Raw genomic sequence first — 20577 nt, forward strand, 5'->3', positions numbered from 1 at the left:
GGAGTTGGTGGTTCTGGTGAATGTGATGGTTAAGTTGATGATTCTGGTGAATTTGATGGTGGCATTGATGGTTGTGGTGAACGTGCTGTAGGAGTTGATAGTTTTGGTGAATTTGCAGGAGGAGTTAATATACTGATAGCTTCACGAATAAATATCTGTCACACTTACACAAATCACTGATGATATAGAAATGAGACTGAGTCATTACGGTCCACAAAACATATTGTTAGCCAATTCTTTTATTGTTGAAACTGAGAGCAAAAATATTTCTTGTGCATTGTTTACTTTCACTCTCTGTCTATTGTAAGATTATGTTCACAAGGTAGCTTCCATTATCAACATTATGTAAGTTAGTTTTTTTCATAATTTAACAGTCGTAATTATTCGTAGTTCCGCTGCTTACTTATTTATTTTTTGTTGCATAAATTTGTCGTGATAAACAAAAGTGAGAAAAGATTATGCCATTGTTTTAGAATTATGTTATATAATTTAAGTTTTATGATAATTATTAGGAATAATCAGCATACTTTATGCATGGATCGCGAATCGTGAATCGTAAATCGTTAGATCGTGCATCTTAAATTACACCAAATCGAATTTAAGTGGCTTTGTCTTTATTATAGTTCAAAAGTTTTCTTAGATTTGATTCTTCAGTTTTTCTTGCTGGATCTAATTATATAATCAAGCAATAGCAAGCAAGAAATTTCTATGTTAAAAAATTCTTTAATAATTCTATTATTATTTTAAGAAGACGAAGAAACCGTTACAGAAGAAGTTTGGATTAAAGTTGGAGTGCTTATTGTAACCTTTGTCGTCAAAGGAGTTCTGGCTATTCTGGCATATTGCAAGTACAAAAGTACAAAAGAAATCGCCACAAAGCTAATGAAGTACATAATTTTCTTCGGGGAATTGGTTGATTCTCAAAATGTGGGAGATAAAATAAGTGGTGATGTAGAGTTTAGGAAATTTTCCCATTTTGTAATATGTGTTTTTATTGTCCATAGGGGGGAGGGGGAGGTTCAAGGGGTATTGAATACCAAAATACCGGCAATTTTTCCCAAATTACCGGAATACCAGACACAATTAACTCTAAATACCGTCACCAAAACTTTCCACATCTCAGTTTGGGTCTATTTCTTGAGGAAAGGTATTTCAAGTGCATGAATTGTTGATGAAATAAGGAGTAAGGGATACCCTGTTGAAAACTTCATTTTCAACTGTTATTAGTACAAATAGCATAGAAGAAGTGAAGTTTAATTACTGACAAAGTAATGATTGTAACACTTTCTTATTTGGCTAAAAGTACTATGTTTTAGAATGGTTTTACTATTGTAACCAAGTACCTCAAAAAGCTCTTTTTATGGATAATTCTTTAGTTCTAATTTGAGAATTAGACAGTACCTATCCCATCATCTTCCTTTTAGAAAAGAGTAATAGCATGGTTACTTGACCAAGATTGGGGCGGAAAATCAAAAAAAGGCAACCCGTAAGGGTTGGAGAAACATTTTAACAACATAATGTGAGCGAAGCGAGCGCAAAAAAATTGTGCTAATTTACAGGTCCGCTATTGTGGCTAAAAGTGTGTTTTGTGATGTGAAATTAGGGAAAGGGACTCCAGATTGGTTTACTCCGTCCATTTGCCTTTGGATCAAATTCTACTCTAATAAAGAAAAAAGATATTTGTAAGTGCTTGAGAGAAGGTAGCACTTTTTTTCGTTGTTACTAAAAGAGGTAACGAGTGGTAACGAGGTGGTAACGAGTGGTAACGATGTGGTAACGAGGTAACGAGTGGTAACCAGTTGAAAACGGTGGCCCTAAGTCTCCAAATTTGAATTTCTCGATTCTGGTGTTTTTGCAACAGATGCTGATGGCTCTTGAGGTTCTGCAGCAGGACCTGGCAGATCTGGTGAATGTGCAGTAGGAATTGGAGATTTAGGCGAATGTTATGGTGGAGTTGATGGATCTGGTGAATGTGATGGTAAAGCTTGTTGTTTGGGTGAATGAAATGGTGGAATTGATGGTTCTGGTGAATGTGAATCAAAGATTGATGGTTCTGGAGGTTCTGCATCAGGAGTTGGTGATTCTGGTGAATGTGCATCAGGAGTAATTAAAATGTACTTTTTGGTGCTTAGGTTTGGGGGTGTATTGCCTTGCGGTCTTTTACCTTCTTTAATACTGTCGTTGATATTTTGTAGGAGCATGTTCAACGAGAAAAGCGCTTTTTGATAGCCAAGAACGTGGTCGTCATCTGAATCAACATTCAACAATATGGCCTTTTCCTTTTTCTTTCTAGAAATTATAAAGCAAACTTCAGTATTTATTTGCTGGTTGTGTAACACAAACATATAAGACCCGCAAAGTAACACTATAACATTATACTATAGCATAACATTTTAGCACATATAGAATATCACATATTAAAAAATGGTTCACCTCCCAAGGTTCATTCTCTATAGTTGCTCTTATCAACAAGTCAATAAAAAGTACCTTTTGTATCCATGTGTCTTGATTTCATGCTGATCACGTGCTTTTTCATTTTGAAAAACATAACCACAGCCATCCTTTGCTTTGTGACACTTAAAAACTATTTTGACAATTCTCTTTCGTTGTGCTTTTACTTTTTCGCCATCAATTGAGGAGAATGTAACCAAATACCTTGAAAGTGGAAATGTTGCCTTTTAGAATTTCTTAAATGACCAAAGGGAAGCTGCAAAAAAAGTGACATAGAATTTAGCCATTCATTAAGGTCTTTTTTTTATATTTCAATATGAAAGATTATTTGAAATATGAGCAACCGTAACTAGGGAATAAACAAATCAATAAAAAAACCTTTATCCTTTAAGTTGATTGTTGTACATCACAAAAATTTTACCAATGGGAGATTGACATCAAGGGCCTCAGGTTCCATATACCAAACCCAGTGGGGTAGTGTCTATTTTTTTTCTTCAAATTTCAAAAGTCAAATTAGTATTGGTAGCACATTAGGGGTGGTGGCAGGTACTTTCAAATCTCAAAAAGTCAGGTTTTCAGACCCTGGGTTGGTATCCTGGACCCTGACTCATGTTGTCATATCCAAATGTTCAGCAGGTTCTTGTTATTGTTAACTTACCTTTTCAGTATCTTATCAATATGCTTATAGAGCCATTCAAGTTTCTTTTGTTTATCATCAGTCTCTTGGATGTCTTTTGGTATCGGGTTATCTAGGCATAAGAAAAGAAAACATCCAAGATTTAATCTCCCCTGGAATGATGGGGAATGGGGTTAAGATCATGTAGACGGATATAGACATTATTTAGGAGACACAGAATAAGGTAAATTTAGGGATGGAATGTCAGTATTCTACTTGTGAATATCTTTACAATGGAATGGAAGTGCAATTAATTTGATTCAAATTCTATCAAAGTCATTGCCTTGTTTGTTCATTTTAGATTATTTATGGATGAGAAGAAGTTTGCATTGATGAAATTTAATGTACCAGCATAGTCATTCATTTGAAAGTAGGTCATTGTCATGGCAACAATCTGTCCATTCAATTCTTTGTCTGAGTAGTCCTTGTACGCATTGAAAGACTTGTGTGGGCCTTTTTTGGCATTTGTTGTTTTTAAGACATTCATGGACCACATCGAGGTACCGAATTCTGATGCTGATTCTTTCTTGAAAATATCCTCTTTCACCTGGAAAAATGTATAATAAATTCAACTATATTATTTAGACTCAAAATTCAAATGTTACCATTGTTATAGTGTTATCTATTCAAGGTCATCCTTAATAATACAGTAATGTTTAAACTATTGGATCTTGCTTAGTGTCCCATGGAAGTGTCATTCCCTAGTTATTGGCTGGCACTGTATTATAGACCAATAACCACTTCTTCTTACCTCATAGAGAGTTTTAACCAAATGCCAATCAGCAAAGGCTGGATCAATACCCTCCAGACGATCATACGATGTATCACCAGACAAAAACGCTTTCTTTATGTTGTGCATTCGTTCTTCTGTCATCTGATCACCAACCACCTTAATTGGTAAGATGACTTCCTTTTCCCCTAAATCGTTTGTTCTGACTGGTGTGTAACTAAAAAGGTATATTTGGGACTGCTTATTTTCCCCTCTGAATAATTTTAATCTATGAATTATTGAAAATTTGTTATTGAAAATTAATTGAATTCTCTTGCACCATGTTACCTTTCCTGTAATTCTTTGGTGATTTCTGCAATGCCTGCATTAGATGACTCGTCTTCGAAAATCACACCCAGTGGTATCTAAGAAGAACATGAAATACTGAAATTTAGTCATTCACCTTACTTCCAAGCCTTCAACTTGGCCTTTGAAAAAACATTAAAATGGGGCCATTATGGCATAGTGGTCCACAGGGAGTTAATTTTGTGTTTGGGTCTTCATTCACTGTCTATATCTGCATATGTTGGGAAATATGGGGTTGTTTGAATCTCACTATAACAGTTATAGTGGAAAAATAGTTCAAATTAAATTCTATTTTTCAACTTACGACTTTTGATTTTTCCTTCATCTTGTCAGAGAATGGGTGTTTTATATGTCTCCTGACAACTTTAGAAAATCCTTTAAAAGCTGATAGGAAGTCCACCAAAACACGTGCAAACAGAACTTTGTAATTCGCCAACATGACTGAGTTGGTATGCTTAGAGGCCATCAGTGTCATGTCCTTATATTCTTCTGGTTTTCTGAAATCTAAAGCATTGAAATAATTCTCTTATTGTTTGACAACCCAAACAAAATGTAAGCAGGCAGTGGAAATATTCAGTGTGGTTGAACGCATTGAAAACTTGCGTTGTTCTACGACTTAATTTACTTTAGGGCTATGGGATGGGGGTAACAAACAGCTGAAAGGTTAGAGTACTGTTTCAAATGAACTACAAAAATTTTTTTTCCAGACCGGTATACAAGACACTCGGATGAACAATAAGACCTTACCGTCTTTTTCCAAGGCTCGTTGATAAACAGCCATTTTTTGTGAAACCAGTGATAGTTGACGTTGCTATAGTTAAGCCCTTGATCTCTGGCTATGATGTTACCATCCACATTATCACCGCACAGCTAAAGGTAAATGAAAGGCTCTTAATTTTTCGCCAATTCAGTTTAAGTTGAAATGTGACCAAAAGGGAAAACAGAAACATGCTATGCAAAAGCCTTTTTTATGTAGTATTTTTTAAAGAGGCTTTTAAGAAAAATTTAAATGCATTGAACATAATAACACAAGAGAGGTCTTCGTGCAATGATGTGGATAAAAGAAAACTGAAACCTAAGCAAGCAAAAACTGCTGAGGATTTGGAGGAAACAGAGGGTTAACCAAAGGAAATTCTTACGTCAGGCCTTTCTTCCACATCTTTAGGAGACACGGCCTCTTCAATTTTCTTCTTCCAATCTTTCACCTCTTGGTCGTGGTTCAATGCTAGCTTTTTGTACTTTTTATTCCCAGTACCATAGGAATTGGTCAAACCCATTTTGTTGAACCAACTGAACGAAGCCTTCTTCGCACCTGCTGCCAACAACAATTGGTCGTTGCGATGAGCCACAACAGTTGCCCTATTTTGACCGTATCGTGCTTTGAAGACGATGGAATAGCACTGGAGTCGCATCGCTTTAACATCTCGTTTAGTGGAATCTTGTATACCCATTCCTCCACGTAATGCAGCACCCAAGACAGGACAGAATTTGTCGATTTCTGTACACAGTGCCACGTCGTCAAGAGAGATAAGACTTTCCACAGAAGCATCTTTGAGTTTGGATTTTGAACGCACAACTCGAATTTCTTGCAAACAGCTTTTGTGGACCTGTTCGAGCAGGGTTTCAGTGGACACCTAGATTATTGAATATTTATAAATTGAACGACTGCTCTCTCGAGTTTATTCGAGCAGAATGATACAACGTTAAGACAATTTCACCATTGGAGTTCATGCACAGGTCCATTTTGATTATTTCTATACATCCATCAAAGAAATCAAATTGACTTTTGGATTTAAATTTTTTTCTTTTAGTACCAAGTTATGAAATAATAAAGTGAATTTTACACAAATTTTCTGTTGATCCCCTACAATTAGAATTCACTTTCCTGGTGGCTTAGTGGAGTCGATTGGGATAGCTCAAGAATTCTTGAAACTGTGATGATAGGCTGAAATTTGGCACAGGCACCCTTACAGGGTCTAATTAATAATTTTTAGCGGACACGCCTACTTTTATCACCAGGCAACCGACCAGATGACGTCATCAGAATGACTTCATCAGGCGGGTGTGCAAAAAATAAATCTAAGCAAATTCTCAAAATCTGGGTTCCATGGTAAAGAGCATAAGGTTCTAATGAAAATTGGGGTACAAAACAAGCCATGAAAATTTTCCTGAGGGCCCAAAAATGTATATGGCGTCATCCTTCCAGCCTGATAAAACTCTTTTGCTCTGAATAGCCCGGGAAATAGCCTGAATCTAATTTTACCCTAGCTTATTGTACATTAATTTTGTTTGGATAGTACTATTATTAGAAAACTATTTCAATTTATTGTATGCTTTTGAGTGTCTTTATCCTGAATAAAGGCTTCCAAATAGACTAAGTAAATGTTCAGGTCTGATACCTTTGCCTTCTCTTTAACTTTGTGACGAGACGAATTTTCCCAGCATTGTCATAATTAATAATCGACTCTTACCTCTCGCACAAAAACTTTCTTTGGTCTTTCATCTGATCCAGCAATGTTTCCCCAGTCCTGCCATCGTTTCTTGATTGCCATTGAATTCTCCAGGACTTTAATGCTGCTGTGACACGATGAACAGATTGTCTCGTCGCTCCCACGTCTTTTCACTACTTCCAATTCAAGGTTGGCTAATTTTGAAGCGACACACCCATCTTTCACAACTTCTGGAAAAATTTTCCAACTCTTGACACTTTTAAGTTTTTTAGCGTTTTTGTCCACTGAAAAATTTAAACCACAAAGGTGACACGCAGGGGCTGGCATTTCTATCAGCGCTCACGTTTGGCACATGTTTGAGCAATATTTTGGACAGGCATTTTATTGGTAGATACTCCATTTTAAATTGGGCTGTTTGCTTTGATATTACAATGGTAAACAAAATTTTGGAGCGTTCTGGGAAAGTTAATATAAAGAGAATCATTCTCTTCTCATTCTTGATATAATCCCTCGGGGAACGAGTTTTTCTAAAAGCGACCCGACTTGAAGTGTTCGGTGGATCGCGCGGGCGATCAGCAAGGCGCGTACGCTGCTTTGCAAATCTCCCTGATTTTTCTTCTTCGAAGCAAATAACAATAGAATCCCTAATTATCTCCCTTGGGTGTTTGACCACGCACCCAAAATAAAAATGATAATAATGGCAGGGAAGAAGTGGGAAGATCAAAACATGGGAATTTTTAGATGTTCTGGTTGCTTTCTTTTTAATTTTACTTGCTTAGATATCTTGTTTTAATTTTCTTAATGGCATGGTTGCACCGTGTAAAGAACTAAAGGTATATATTTTGCTTCAATTCTTCTTTTCTGTTTGCCAATTTTGTATTGCTGTTTTGGGTTGGAAGTTTTGTTTTAAAAATTTTGGATTTGGAAATTTTTTATTTTCCAAAATTCACTTAGCACATTTTGTCCAACAGACTATCCACCACACTGTCTATATTTTATGGTCAAGGGTACCATTTTAAATTGATTTATCACTGCTGGGGGTAGCATCTTGAAATTATGTCATTATGTGCATACATTTATTTGCAGCCATGGGATTTATGCAGGAAAATCTGTCAACAGGGGTTCACCTGATTTCTAGGTGAACCAAGCTCTATAATTTTAGAACTTTGTCTGGTTGAGGTAAAACTTATATTTTTCTAAAATTTTGAGCTTGGATATCCAGGCTAAATCTTATGCAGTACTTGTGCAAAATGTTAGGGTTATTATCTGAAAAAGCTAATCAAAATTCAGAAAGTGCGTGTCAAACTAAAAATCAAAAACATTCAAACTGAGCGAGAAATATTTTCACAACTTAACGCGACAAGGACAAAAGTTGAAAACCAACAAAACAAAACAGCAACAAACCTTAAAACCAACAACAACAACAAAATAAAACCAAAGAACCAAAAAGTAACAACCCACAAATAAACAATCTTACAATAGACAAACAATAAATATAAATGTACAAATTTAGCATAGAGAAAACCGGTAAGTGAATTTAAAGAAAGTTGAGAAATAAATGGAGTGCGGATAGATAAAGACCAAAGTCTGGCATCAAGTGTGGCCATGAGTAAGCTTGCCCTGCTACTCTAGAGTCGCCCGTCATCTAACCAAAGGTAAGAAAGTGTTGATCAAGCACAATCTAGAAAAGAAAAGATTTAGAAAGAAAGACGCATAATCGAAGTTTGAAAAGTTGGCCCAGAGCCCGGTTCGGCGTGCCGTATCCGAGCGGCCGTACGTTAGAAAAAGAAAAAGGAAATGAGGACTTCAAACAAAAAGCACTCAAATTTATATCAATACGTGTGAACTTCTTTAACCAAAATTTTTTACTAATGTGAGTCGCTAATTCACATATCCTGCAAACAAGTGGAGCGCTACCAACCACTAGACTTTCTAATAAGTTCAAACGAGACATTCACAATTTTCAAACTAAAAATGTTAAAATAAAACGACAAATCCGATAAATGTTTTAGATGATGATGATTAAATAAAACTAGAGAAGACTTTCTAAGAATAGTGTTATATTGCTAGCAAGGGAATGGAATACCTGCTGGCGTCCATATATTTTTTTCAATGTCTTTTGTAAACGAAGTTTCAAAGCGCGGTCCATTAAAACTCTACCCGCCAAGCTAAAATTTTCCAAAGATGAACTAACCCGTGCTATCCGGATGATTTCAGCACCAAAACAAGAATAAAACATAGTTGAAGGTAAATTACTAGTGCAAAAAGGAAGACGTACAATCTCAGCCAGATCAGGTTTTATGACTTTATTGTGAAAAATGACATAAAACCTAGTCTGGAGACCATACTCTGTTACAAAAATATTTCTATCCTGTTAAAATCCCAACAACTTCACTGAAATACAGAGTATGGAATTATTGACTCGATTCAAATCACTTCAAATCACAAAAGAAAAAACCGTTATTTTTTCAAAACAATTCAAAAGCTCGCTACTTCTTGAAACAATAGAGCTGTTTGACGTCATACTTTTGTTTATCAAATCATAACAATAAGATATTAGCCAATCAAATTCTGCGATCAATTCTTGCATCTTGTATAATTCCCGGCTACTACTGTCTATACTTTGATATTTTTTTTGAAACCACATAGACAGAGAAGTCGGGTCTCCCAGCTACATAAAACCCAGCTAAAATCGCTTAAAGCTCGAAATTTTAGAGTTCTGAACTATTTCAATTCAATCATTTTCGAATTTTGACACACATGATAGCCACTAACGGTATAAACGGTCATCAAATTTTGAAAATTTCACTCATCTTCAGAACAGATTTTAAGAAAAAGTCTTCATGGAAAATGCAAAACCGGCAATTATGTTAAAGGGCAGCCTTTTATCTTTCAGAATCTTCAAAATCTAGATACCCTTATTAGTTCGCCTGTAATATACAATTTTGTAAACCATATATTTGGGCCTTTTTCCGACAGGTGGAAATTTTGGGATGACGTCATCGGTTTTTGAATGACATCATCAAATTTTTTTTTCTTCTTGGAAATTTGTGTCATGATGGAGAACATCTGTACCAAATTTCATGGCCATAGCTCTTCTAGATAAAAAATAATCGAGGGTGGTAGATTCTACCCCGCCCCCCAAAAAAAATAAAAAAGCTCTTGGGGCTAATAGGGTTAATAATACTTTGTTTGAATAACCAGGCCCATGCGATAATCAATATACACTAAAAGAGACAGAATTTGACTGACGTGGTGGTTTTGAGCTTGTCCTAAAGATAATAAGGAGTGGAAGATCGCAAAATAGAAAAATAATCAAAAACATTTGGAAAATGAAGAAGAAAAGTGAAAAAGAAAAATCTAAAGTTTCTTTAGAATCGTCTTATGCTCTTCATTTTAATATTAGGAACTTAAAAGCGATGTCGCTGTGAAAAAGTTTGAAAGAAACATTTATTTAGTCAACGATATTTCTGTCTGGTTGACTTTAAAACGGGGTCTTTTTAGTTTGTTTCTGGTCAACACTTAAAGTCGGTCAATGATAAACTGTGCGCTATAATACTTGTCAGCAGAATAGTTTTTTACCAGTGATGATATTCTAAGATCAAAGAATCACTGTTGGGAAAATGGCAGTTACGAATTAATTCACGAAATCAATAAAATGGTGTTACAGACAAGGAATTGAGCGATGATGAGCTTGAGCAAGAGCTTCAAAAGTTTGAAAGTAAGAATATATTTTCGAACTTCGACATTAGCAATTTTGTAAAATTGTGTTCCTTTGACAAATTTAGGGTTGGGTATAAGAATACCAAAACTCCAACATTGAGATTGAAATTTTGTACAGGGTTTGTCCTAATTTCAAAATTATTATATCGAAAGGAGTCTTTTAAAAACTTCCATAGATTCTGGTGAAACAGAGAGTCCTTTGAAACAACCACAAGGTCCTGGTCAATCACCGAAAAGTCTTCTCGTTCTTTTAAACATGATATCAAGATGATATCAAGATGATTTAGAAAAAGCCAATGATAGAAAATCTGCTTCTAAAAGAATGAATACTTTGAGGGAAAATCAAGATGATTCAGAGAAAGCCTATGATAGAAAATCTGCTTCTAAAAGAATGAAAACTTTGAGGGAAAATCAAGATGATTCAGAAAAAGCCAATGATAGAAAATCTGCTTCTAAAAGAATGAAAACTTTGAGGGAAAAAAGAAAGGCAGAATTTGACAAAGTACAAAATCAAAGTATGGTTGATCCATCAATAACATTAACTAAAGCATTTAAAATTGTAGAACAAGACTTTGAATGTGCTATCAAAGAAGGTCCGATAAATAAATGCCATATTTGCATAAAATGGGAGTATAAAGGAAACGGCAAAAGGTTCCTTCACAAGGAATATGAAAAATTGACCATGTTTGAATTGTGTGATCTACCTAATACTGATTGTGATTCTGAAGAAATTTACTGGATTTGTCATTCATGTGATAAAGATATAAAAAAAGAAAAAATGCCAGTACAAGCACAATCCAATAACCTTCAATTATCGCCAAAACTTCCGGAACTAGAGGAATTATGTCCGATTGAAATGATGCTAGTTTCCCAAATAATTCCATTCATGTTCATTGTACCAAAGCATAAAGGAGGACAACAAGGTTTAAAAGGACAGTGCGTTATGGTACCCGCAAATCTAGACAAAATTCAAAAAGTATTACCAAGAGTTTGTAATGACGAGTTTTTGATTTCCCTTGCTTTAAAACGACGACTTTCTGATAAAAATTCAGTCAATAAGCAAAACATACGACCTGCTTTCGTAACAAAGGCACTTCAAAAATTGGTTGAAGTCAATAAGTTTTATGAAAACGTTGCACCTAACTCTAGATGGGAAGATGAAAGTTTACGATCAGACCCAGAATTATGGTCGCTTTTGACAGACAAAAATGCTCAATCTCAGGATGATCTCTTCAGAAGAAGCTATTGACATTGCTCATAAACGTTCTAATTCTGAAATATCGTCCGACCAAATTGTCAACATTGCTCCTTGTGAAAATGAAATACCAGTGTCATTCTATTCTGAACCTGATTTGGAAGCCTAAGCATTTCCAGGTCATTATCCTGATGCCAAAAATTATTTTAATTCACCCAGAGAAAAAAATATAACTCCATCAAAATATGTTCATGCGAGATTGAAATCTTCAGATGATCGATTTGCTTCTGACCCACAGTATATTTTCAATGCATTACATTGGACTGAAAGCGCAAATGTTGCCAGTGCAATTAGTTTCTCTCAAAAAAAGCATTTTCAAAGTGATATATCAGCTGGAAGATTAACAAATCCTGATAATGTCAGACAAATGATATCCGATGACCAAATTTTTCAAAACTCTTTTAAGAACATTAGAGGAACGCCGCAATGGTGTCATAACATGATATTAGATGTTTTAGCAAAATGTCGAGTTTATGGACCTAGCACGTACTTTCTTACATGGACAGCAGCACTATTTAAGTGGACAAATATTATTAAAGTAGTTGCTATGCAATACGGAGAGAATTTAACTGATGAAGATGTCAACAATATGAACTGGAGTGAAAAAGTTCAATATTTCAAAAGGAACCCTGTAACAGTAGCAAGGCAAATTGACCATATTTTCAATAAGGTTTTTCCAAAAATGCTCATGAATGGTATGCATCCAATAGGACAAATTCTAAATTATGATGATCGTAGAGAATTTCAACATCGAACAGGTTTAGAACACGTTCACGCTCAAGTACATATCAAAGATGCGCCTAAAATCGATGAAAGTGATCCTACTAAAGACAACGACGTTGTTGATTTTATAGACAAATATATTACCTGTTCATTGCCAGATAAAGAGAAATACTCAAAGCTACATTATTATTATTATTATTATGATGTATACAAGCTCACAGGCCCGAGGTGGACCTCTACGAACCGATTTCTAATTACAATATTAATATGTCAAGTATCTTAGTTGATGTTTTTCCCACGCTTTGTTTAGGCTTTCTTTAAACGATCTGATTGAGGTCGACTCGATGACAAATCGCGGTAGTGCATTCCATGTTGGGATCGATCTATAGTAGAAAGATTTCGTCTGAGCCCCACGAAAACCATCATCAGCAAAGTTTGGAACAAATTCATGATCATGGAATCTGGTTGGACGGGATTTTTTAACAAACTTGTTCCGAGTTGTCTGTGGGTCGTAAAAATGAATATGCTTATATATTTGTACCATATCACTGAAAAGCCTTCTGAACTCAAGAGATGGAAGTTTGAGTCTTTTTAAACGTTCTTCGTAGTGGAGATTACGATATTGAGGAATCAGTCTTGTCGCCCGTCTTTGAACACCTTCAATCAATTTTATACTACGACGTAATTTTGGCTGCCATACTGATTGTGCATATTCCAAGTGAGGTCTGACAAAGGTGGTGTACAGAGTACAAAATGCCGAAGGACTCAAGTCGTTAAAACTTCTTTTGATGACTCCAAGGATTGAATTTGCTTTGTTAACCTGTTTGGATATATGCTCCTCGAAAGTTAGTTCCGAATCGATCAAGATGCCGAGGTCTTTTTCTTCAAAAACATGTTCAAGTTCATTACCCCCAAGCTGGTATCTGTGTGCATGCTTGATGTTGGCGAATTTACCTATTGTTAAGACATGACATTTATCAGGATGGAACGTGAGTAACCAATCCTGAGACCACTTTTCCATTTCATCGATATCTCTTTGTACAACGATAGAGTCTTCTACCGAATCTATAGTCTTCACTATTTTCGTGTCATCAGCGAAGAGAAATGCATCCGTAACTACTTTGTCTGGCAAATCATTGATGTAAATGACAAATAGCAGAGGTCCAAGTACACTTCCTTGAGGAATCCCACTTATGACAGGGTTAGTTGTTGATTTGGCTGAGTTGACTTTGACCAGCTGCTTGCGATCTGACAAAAACGATGTTATCCAGTTTAGTAGACTTCCACCTACCCCGTAACATTCCAGTTTTTTCTTTAACCTCCTGTGAGGGACGGTGTCAAACGCTTTTGCAAAATCAAAATAGATGCAATCGACAACTTTGCCTTCTGCCATCGTTTCACAACATTGGTCAATGTAGTAAAGAAGTTGAGTGACTGTTGATCGCTTACCAATAAAACCGTACTGTTTTTCAGATAAAAGATTTTCTTCCACAAGATGATCCATAATTGCTTTTCTTAGCACTGACTCCATCATTTTGCATACTATAGATGTTAAACTGACTGGACGGTAGTTTATGGCTAGGTTGTGAGCACCCTTGTTCTTGTAGATTGGTGTGACATGCGCCATCTTCCAGTCCTCAGGTAATACGCTATCTTCTAATGTTTTGTTCATGATTATCTTCAGCGGTTCTGCAACGAAGTCAACTAGTTCCTTCAACATCAACGGATGAATCTCATCTGGTCCAAATGATTTGCTGGGGTCAAGCTGCTTGATCTGTCTTATTATTGTTTCTAGAGAAATTTCAGGGATATCGATCATCGTATCTGTTCTTTTATCAAATGAAGGTAATTGTCCGTTTGGCTCATTCGTAAATACACCACAAAATTGCTTTTGTAGGATATTTGCCTTTTCTATGTCTTCATGCTTCAATGATTCTTTGTTGTCCTCCGACTCCAGAAGAGATGCAACTCGGCTTGTCGACTTCAATTGACTTCTTACATGCGACCAAAATCGCTTCGGGTTGTTCTTTGCCGATCTGCTAATTTCTCGTTCATGGTTTCTACGCGTGCGTCTCATTATACTGTTGACTCGGTTTCGCGCCGAAACATATTTTGCTCTATTGAACTCCTTGTCAGCATCCGAAGAATTAATCCACTTCCTATGTAGGCGATCTTTTATCCTGATTTCATTTCGAATATCTTCCCCTATCGGTATATTTCCTTTTTTCTTCCAGAAGGAATTTCCAACTTCTTTTAGCGGGACGAATCGGCTCTTTAGATCGTTTAGAACAGTCTTGAACTGTTCCCAGAGCTCACATACTGTCTTCCCGTTTGATGTCGCGATAAAGTCTTGCGTCCAATTAGCCGCTCGAAGAAAGCGTCGCATTTCCTGGAAGTTAGCTGAATTGTAGGAATACTTTTGGCAACTTGGCTTCTGCTCAGCACAACACTTGAAGTCAAAGACAAGTACACTGTGGTCACCTTTTCCAAGTGGACTAAGATATTTGAGATTGTTGACTTGGTTATATTCACTGGTTAGAATGAGGTCTACTAGAGACGGATCGTCTGTTCCTCTACATCTCGTCGGCTCTTTGACGTATTGGTAAAGAAATGAATCTCGTAGTGCATCCAAGAATTTTTCTTCTTTACTGTCCTCAATATGGGGGGTTGTCCAGTTTTCCCAATTTATTGTTGGTAGATTAAAATCTCCAACTATACATTTGTGTGAATATCTCTTGTCTTGACTCAATGACTTCAACAGGCTGTTCAACATAGAATTGTTTTCGTGCGAGTTAGCTTGCTTCGTAGGGCTTCTGTATATACACGCAAATACAAGTTTGTCTTTCTTTGCTAGACGAATCTCGATAATACAGGTTTCTTCGAATTCAACAGGACTTTCGATGTCAGCAACTAGATGGTCTATTGATGAGTGTGCCAATATAACGATTCCTCGACCTTTGTTGTTATTGGTATTAGTCGAGTTAACAACTTTGTAGTCTTTCATTTCGTATTCGTGGATTTGCCATTTTTCACCATGTTTGGGTTTTACTTCACAAATTGCGATTAGGTGCGGTTTCTCGAGTTGATTTATCTTATTTAATATTCCTTTCTTTGCTTTTGTAAATTGATCGGCATTTGTTGATAGGATTCTTATTTCAGGTATAGTTCTTGGGGTAGGGTTTGCTTTATTGCTATTTGGTGCTTGTTTATAGTGGTTTGTTTCTATTGTTGTTTTTTGATTTTCAGCTTCTTTACAGCGAAACCGTTTTTTGTATCACCTCTGACTCGATAAATTTCAGTTTGAGATTTTTCCTCAGAGTTTAGCTTCTTTGCATCGTTCGATAATTCCTTATATACTTTCCGTTGTGCGGGTGTTAGGTCCTCTGTAATACTGATACCTTTGTAGTTTTCTAATCCCTTTAAACTTGTTAAATTTCCGATAACGGTCCATTTTTCTTGTTCATTTTTGAGTGATAACAACAAGGGTCGCTTTTTATTTCCATCTGCTACGCCTAATCTTCTGACACGCTGAATGTTAGCTCGGGCATGGGTATCCTTGATAAAATCTGATGCCCAACTTTTGTCATTTTCTTCATCTTTCTCTGGTAAACCATGAACGATGACATTTGGTGCACGTCTTCTCTTGTCTGCCTCTTCTGCTCCCTCTTCGCGCCAGGCATCTTTGATAACTTCCTTTAGCGAGTCTTGATTTGGGGTAGCAAGATTAGTGGTGTTGGAGGAGGTAACGGAAGCATACGTTTTTTCTGAGAGTGCTTTACACTCTGTTTTGATTGTTTGTTCAATCATTTCTTTGATAGTTGGTTTGAGTGACTCGAGTTTCTCTTCAAACTTTTGCTCAACGTACTCTATGGTGTGGAAACCCGGATCTTCATTGAGATTTTTCCTTAGGTTCGCCAGTTCTTTCTTTTGGGATGCAATAGTAACTCTATCGACTTCGTTTTGCTTGAGAAGCCCCTTACAGGCTTCTAGCTCTCTTCGTAGGTTTTCGACTTCCTGTTCAAGTTTAAGAGATGATTGGGCATGCATTAGTCAATACTGTTCAAAAACATCATCATACAACAACTTGTCGAAAGAAAAGTGGATCAAGATGTAGATTTAAGGCTCCATGGCCACCATGTGAAGAAACTCGCATTATTCGAGGTAAACAAATCGACAAAAACGAATATAGAACAAGTAAAAAAGTCCTTGATAAAGTCCTCGACCAAATCAATAATTGTAGTGCTGATCTCCAAGATGTTACTCTTGACGACTTGTTGCAATCGTGTGATCTTTCAAGAGACGAATACAGTTCAAAAGAAGCTCACTGTACTTTATAAAAGGAAGCCCAATGAAACAAATATTGGTCCATACAATACTGTCATGATTAGCATACTGCAGTTCAACATGAATATTCAATATGTCACAAATATGTATGCAGTTTTAGCGTATATCACTTCTTACATGTGCAAGCCAGAAAAGAATATGAGTGAACTTATGAAAAAGGCACATAAAGAGGCAACTGGTAAAGCTGTAAAAGATAAATTGCGCGCCATAGGAAATGTATTTTTAACGAAGCGAGAAGTATCGACTCGTGAAGCCATCAAAAGAACACTTTCTTTGAAAATGAGAACATCAAATATCAATGTTGAATATATTCCAACAGGGCCCAAAGAGAAACGTACGAGAATATCGAAAAATCCATCTGATCTAGCTAAACTTGACCCCGATTCCAAAAATGTTTACCAAAAGAATATGATTGATAAGTATGAAAATCGTCCCAGGAAATTGAAAAACATGTGCTACGCAGATTTTGCTTCTACTTACACATATCCCAAGAAAGATATAGAAAATGAAGAAGGAGCAAATGAAACAGATATCGAAATTGACGAAAATCTTGAATTGAACATCAATTTACCTAAGTCAATTACATTGAACAACGGAATGGGAAAAATGAAAAAAAGAAGCCGTCCATGTGTAATACGTTATCACAAAGTTAGTAAACTCAAAGATAGAAATGGTGCTATTGCAATTGTATATGCCTTGGGAAAATGAAAACGACTTAAAAGGAAATTGTGCGACATTTGAAGAAAGATATTTCGAAGTTGAAGAAGAAATTAGACCAAATATTTTGAAACATGATCCTAACTTTGACGCAGTTAATGAAATCGACATCAATGAAGTACCTGTTTACAACAGTTCTGACTCAGAAAATAGTAGTAGTGATGAAAATGATAACGACTACTGTAATATTCATCCAGATTTGATTGATATAGATTATGAAAATGGTGTCAATGACTCAACAAATGATACATCTTCAGTAGCATTTACAACCTCTGATAGAAATCCTGATATGCCTCTCAATTTGTTTTACACTATGTGTTCCAGTTTCAACCAAAAACAACGAAATTTGTTCAATTATCTGTTCAAATATGTATTAACTTTAAAACACGCTGAGAAAAATTCGTCAATTGACAAACCGAATCCATTTAGACTTTTTTTAACTGGAGGTGCAGGTGTAGGAAAAAGCTTTTTAGTTAGAACCTTGACAGAGCAAATGAAAAAGATTCTCAAAGAACCAGGACAAAATAATGAGAAAGAACCATCTGTTTTTGTAACTGCATCAACTGGTAAGGCAGCAACAAATGTTGACGGAACTACATTGCACTCAGCATTTAAACTACCAATCTATGGGAAGGGAAAACATTTCAAAAAATTGAGCGGTGACAATATGCATAATTTGCGATTAAAATTCAAGCATTTAAAGATCCTATTGATTGACGAGATTTCAATGATAGGCGAAAAAAGTTTCAAAGATCTAAACCAAAGATTACAAGAAATCAAAGAAAATAACACAGAATCATTTGGTGGTATTTCAATATTATTGATTGGCGATTTCTTTCAATTACCCCCTATCAAACAAGATTCAATTTATGAACCAAAACCTTTTGATTATACATGGGAGGAATTTAAACTATATGAATTAGATGAGATTGTAAGACAAAGTGGAGATCCAGAATTTGCAGCACTACTTAATAGGCTCCGTGAAGGTAACCATACAGTAGCTGATATTGAAAAAATAAAATTGCTCGAACACACTGATACGACAGAATGGCCTGAGAATTTCATGAAAATGTACATCACAAATAATTTGAAAAACAAACGTAATGACATGTGCTTAAGACAGTGTGACGATTGGCACAAAAAACGTACTTCAATCGCTAAAGATGAATCAAGAACGAAAGTGAACTTAAATAAAGATGTTCCAATCAACGAAACTGCAGGACTGCCCAAAGAATTGATCATATGTGTCGGAGCTAGAGTCATGCTTACAATTAATAAAGATATTGAGGATAAGTTAATAAACGGATCTACCGGAATAGTTAAGAATATTCAAGGAATCAGAAACAACAAGCCTTCAGGAGTTATATATATTCAATTTGATAACCCTTCCTCAGGTAATAAATTAAAAGACCAAAGATTACGAGGAGAATTGAAAACATGTGTTCCAATACTACCTGAAATAATGACATTCAGAACGTCAGATGGCATATTCGTTACAAGAAAACAGTTTCCATTAATTGTTGCTTTTGCTACCACAATTCACAAAGCACAGGGAAGTACATTGGAATATGCGAGCGGAGATTTAGACCAAACAACTGGAACTGATAAAGGATTAGCACCTGTCGGACCAGGACTACTTTATACATGTCTTTCACGTGCAACATCAAGTGACATGATACAATTGCTAAATTTCAAACCTGAAAAACACATTGTAGTTAATTCTAAAGCAATAGAAGCAATGGAAGAAATGAGAACAAATCACGTGTTATCAATAATGCATCCATTGAAAGAAATGAACAGTCAAAATTTGTGCCTTTTCAATATTCGATCATGGAATCTTCATATCAATCATTTTCTATCAGATAGCCTACACACTTCTAGATGTTGTTTATTATGCTTTACAGAAACTGGCAATGACACAACATAAAAACTAGATGACAATGAAAACCTGCAACACTGGAAAACCATTCATCAAAGAACTGTTCACGGGTTAGCTATTAGTTATGATACGATGCACGTGAATGTTATGAAAGCATTGAATACCGTTAGTGACTTAGAATTACTTCCAGTTTTGGTTACTGTAAAAAACACTGTTTACTTGATCGTTTTGCTTTACAGACCACCCACAAGCTCTATACCTTTATTCATGCAATCACTTCAAATTGACCTTGATCAAATTCGACACCAAATTGACTCAGTGAACTACTCAACTGTTATTCTTGGTGATTTCAATCTACCTGATAACATAAATGACCTCAATGAAGTATTGCCACCAAACATTTTATCAACGCAGTCAGCATCCGACCCATATCGATGGAAACACGTTAGATCTTATCTTTGATGATCCTTTGAATATACCTGTAGAATGGATGCCATCCCCATACAGTGATCACTTTACTGTTTTTGTTAACTTAGCACTGGACGATTGATTTTGCGTAATAGTATTCACGATAATTAAAAAATTGAATGTATCAAACAAATTCTAAATATAATTGATGTTTGAAAAAAATTTTGAATAATGTAAATGATTATTTAATGATGTAAATAAATTTTTGTAAAAGGATAATTTTTGTGTATAGCAATTATAATGCAGATTTTGTAGATTTGTGGATATTTATCATTTATTAGCCTCATTTTTTTGTTCTCTACTACCCTTCCCTCTCTCCCATCAACAATCGATGATGAAATTTAATGCGTTTTGCGCTTTCGCTAACGCTATATTTTCTGACTGATTGTTGTCACTTTTCTCCTTATTTCTATCTGACTTTCATAAACAGATATTTCTTTATTTTTTCACTCAAAAACATTATTAGTAACAATGCCCATTATCAAGCATGGTTCAATTATCAATAAAACTGAATTTTGTAACTAAAACTTTCTAAAAATCGCCAGAACAGCCGATTTTCGCCAGAAAAATGGTATTTCTTGAAATTTCTCGAGCTGTACTTTATATTTTTTCATGAAATTTTGCACACTGATGCCAAAAGATGTGTATTAAAAATGCCCAAAACATGGTTGAGTCTGATTTTCGAGAAAATTTTTTTTCCGGCCGAAAATGCCAAAAATAGCTGTTTTTCCAGATTTTCTTTGGTCTTAATTGTGATATTTTTTTCATGAAATATTGCTGATAGTAATTCCCAATATTTTCTAAAAATTTCCAAAA

General features: G+C 35.6%; 2 protein-coding genes across 2 annotated transcripts; one reads left to right on the forward strand and one right to left on the reverse strand.

Moving 5' to 3' along the window:
* Positions 1-3749: 3749 nt before the first annotated feature.
* On the reverse strand, positions 3750-4701 carry LOC136801372 (uncharacterized). Its single transcript, XM_067058010.1, has 4 exons — positions 4507-4701; positions 4185-4261; positions 3879-4074; positions 3750-3764 (listed from the first exon to the last, which is right to left on the reverse strand). The coding sequence occupies exons 1-4, from the start codon at positions 4675-4677 to the stop codon at positions 3750-3752; spliced, it is 459 nt and encodes a 152-aa protein (XP_066914111.1). The 5' UTR covers positions 4678-4701.
* Positions 4702-17367: 12666 nt separating this feature from the next.
* On the forward strand, positions 17368-19341 carry LOC136801373 (ATP-dependent DNA helicase pif1-like). Its single transcript, XM_067058012.1, has one exon. It carries the CDS (start codon positions 17368-17370, stop codon positions 19339-19341), a length of 1974 nt encoding a protein of 657 aa, XP_066914113.1.
* The last annotated feature ends 1236 nt before the right edge of the window (positions 19342-20577 follow it).

The sequence above is a fragment of the Clytia hemisphaerica genome, unplaced genomic scaffold, assembly GCF_902728285.1.
Source record: "Clytia hemisphaerica strain Z4C2 unplaced genomic scaffold, Clytia hemisphaerica genome assembly, whole genome shotgun sequence".
In the NCBI taxonomy this organism is placed as follows: Eukaryota; Metazoa; Cnidaria; class Hydrozoa; order Leptothecata; family Clytiidae; genus Clytia; species Clytia hemisphaerica.

Bases quoted from the DNA above. Each gene is read 5' to 3' on its own strand.
- LOC136801372 (XM_067058010.1), bottom strand. From the start codon at position 4,677: ATGACACTGATGGCCTCTAAGCATACCAACTCAGTCATGTTGGCGAAT. The intron at 4,262-4,506 runs GTAAGTTGAAAA...TGTTCTTCTTAG, and splicing joins TGAAGGAAAAATCAAAAGTC to ATACCACTGGGTGTGATTTT. The intron at 4,075-4,184 runs GTAACATGGTGC...ATACCTTTTTAG, and splicing joins ACCAAAGAATTACAGGAAAG to TTACACACCAGTCAGAACAA.
- LOC136801373 (XM_067058012.1), top strand. From the start codon at position 17,368: ATGGTGCTATTGCAATTGTATATGCCTTGGGAAAATGAAAACGACTTA.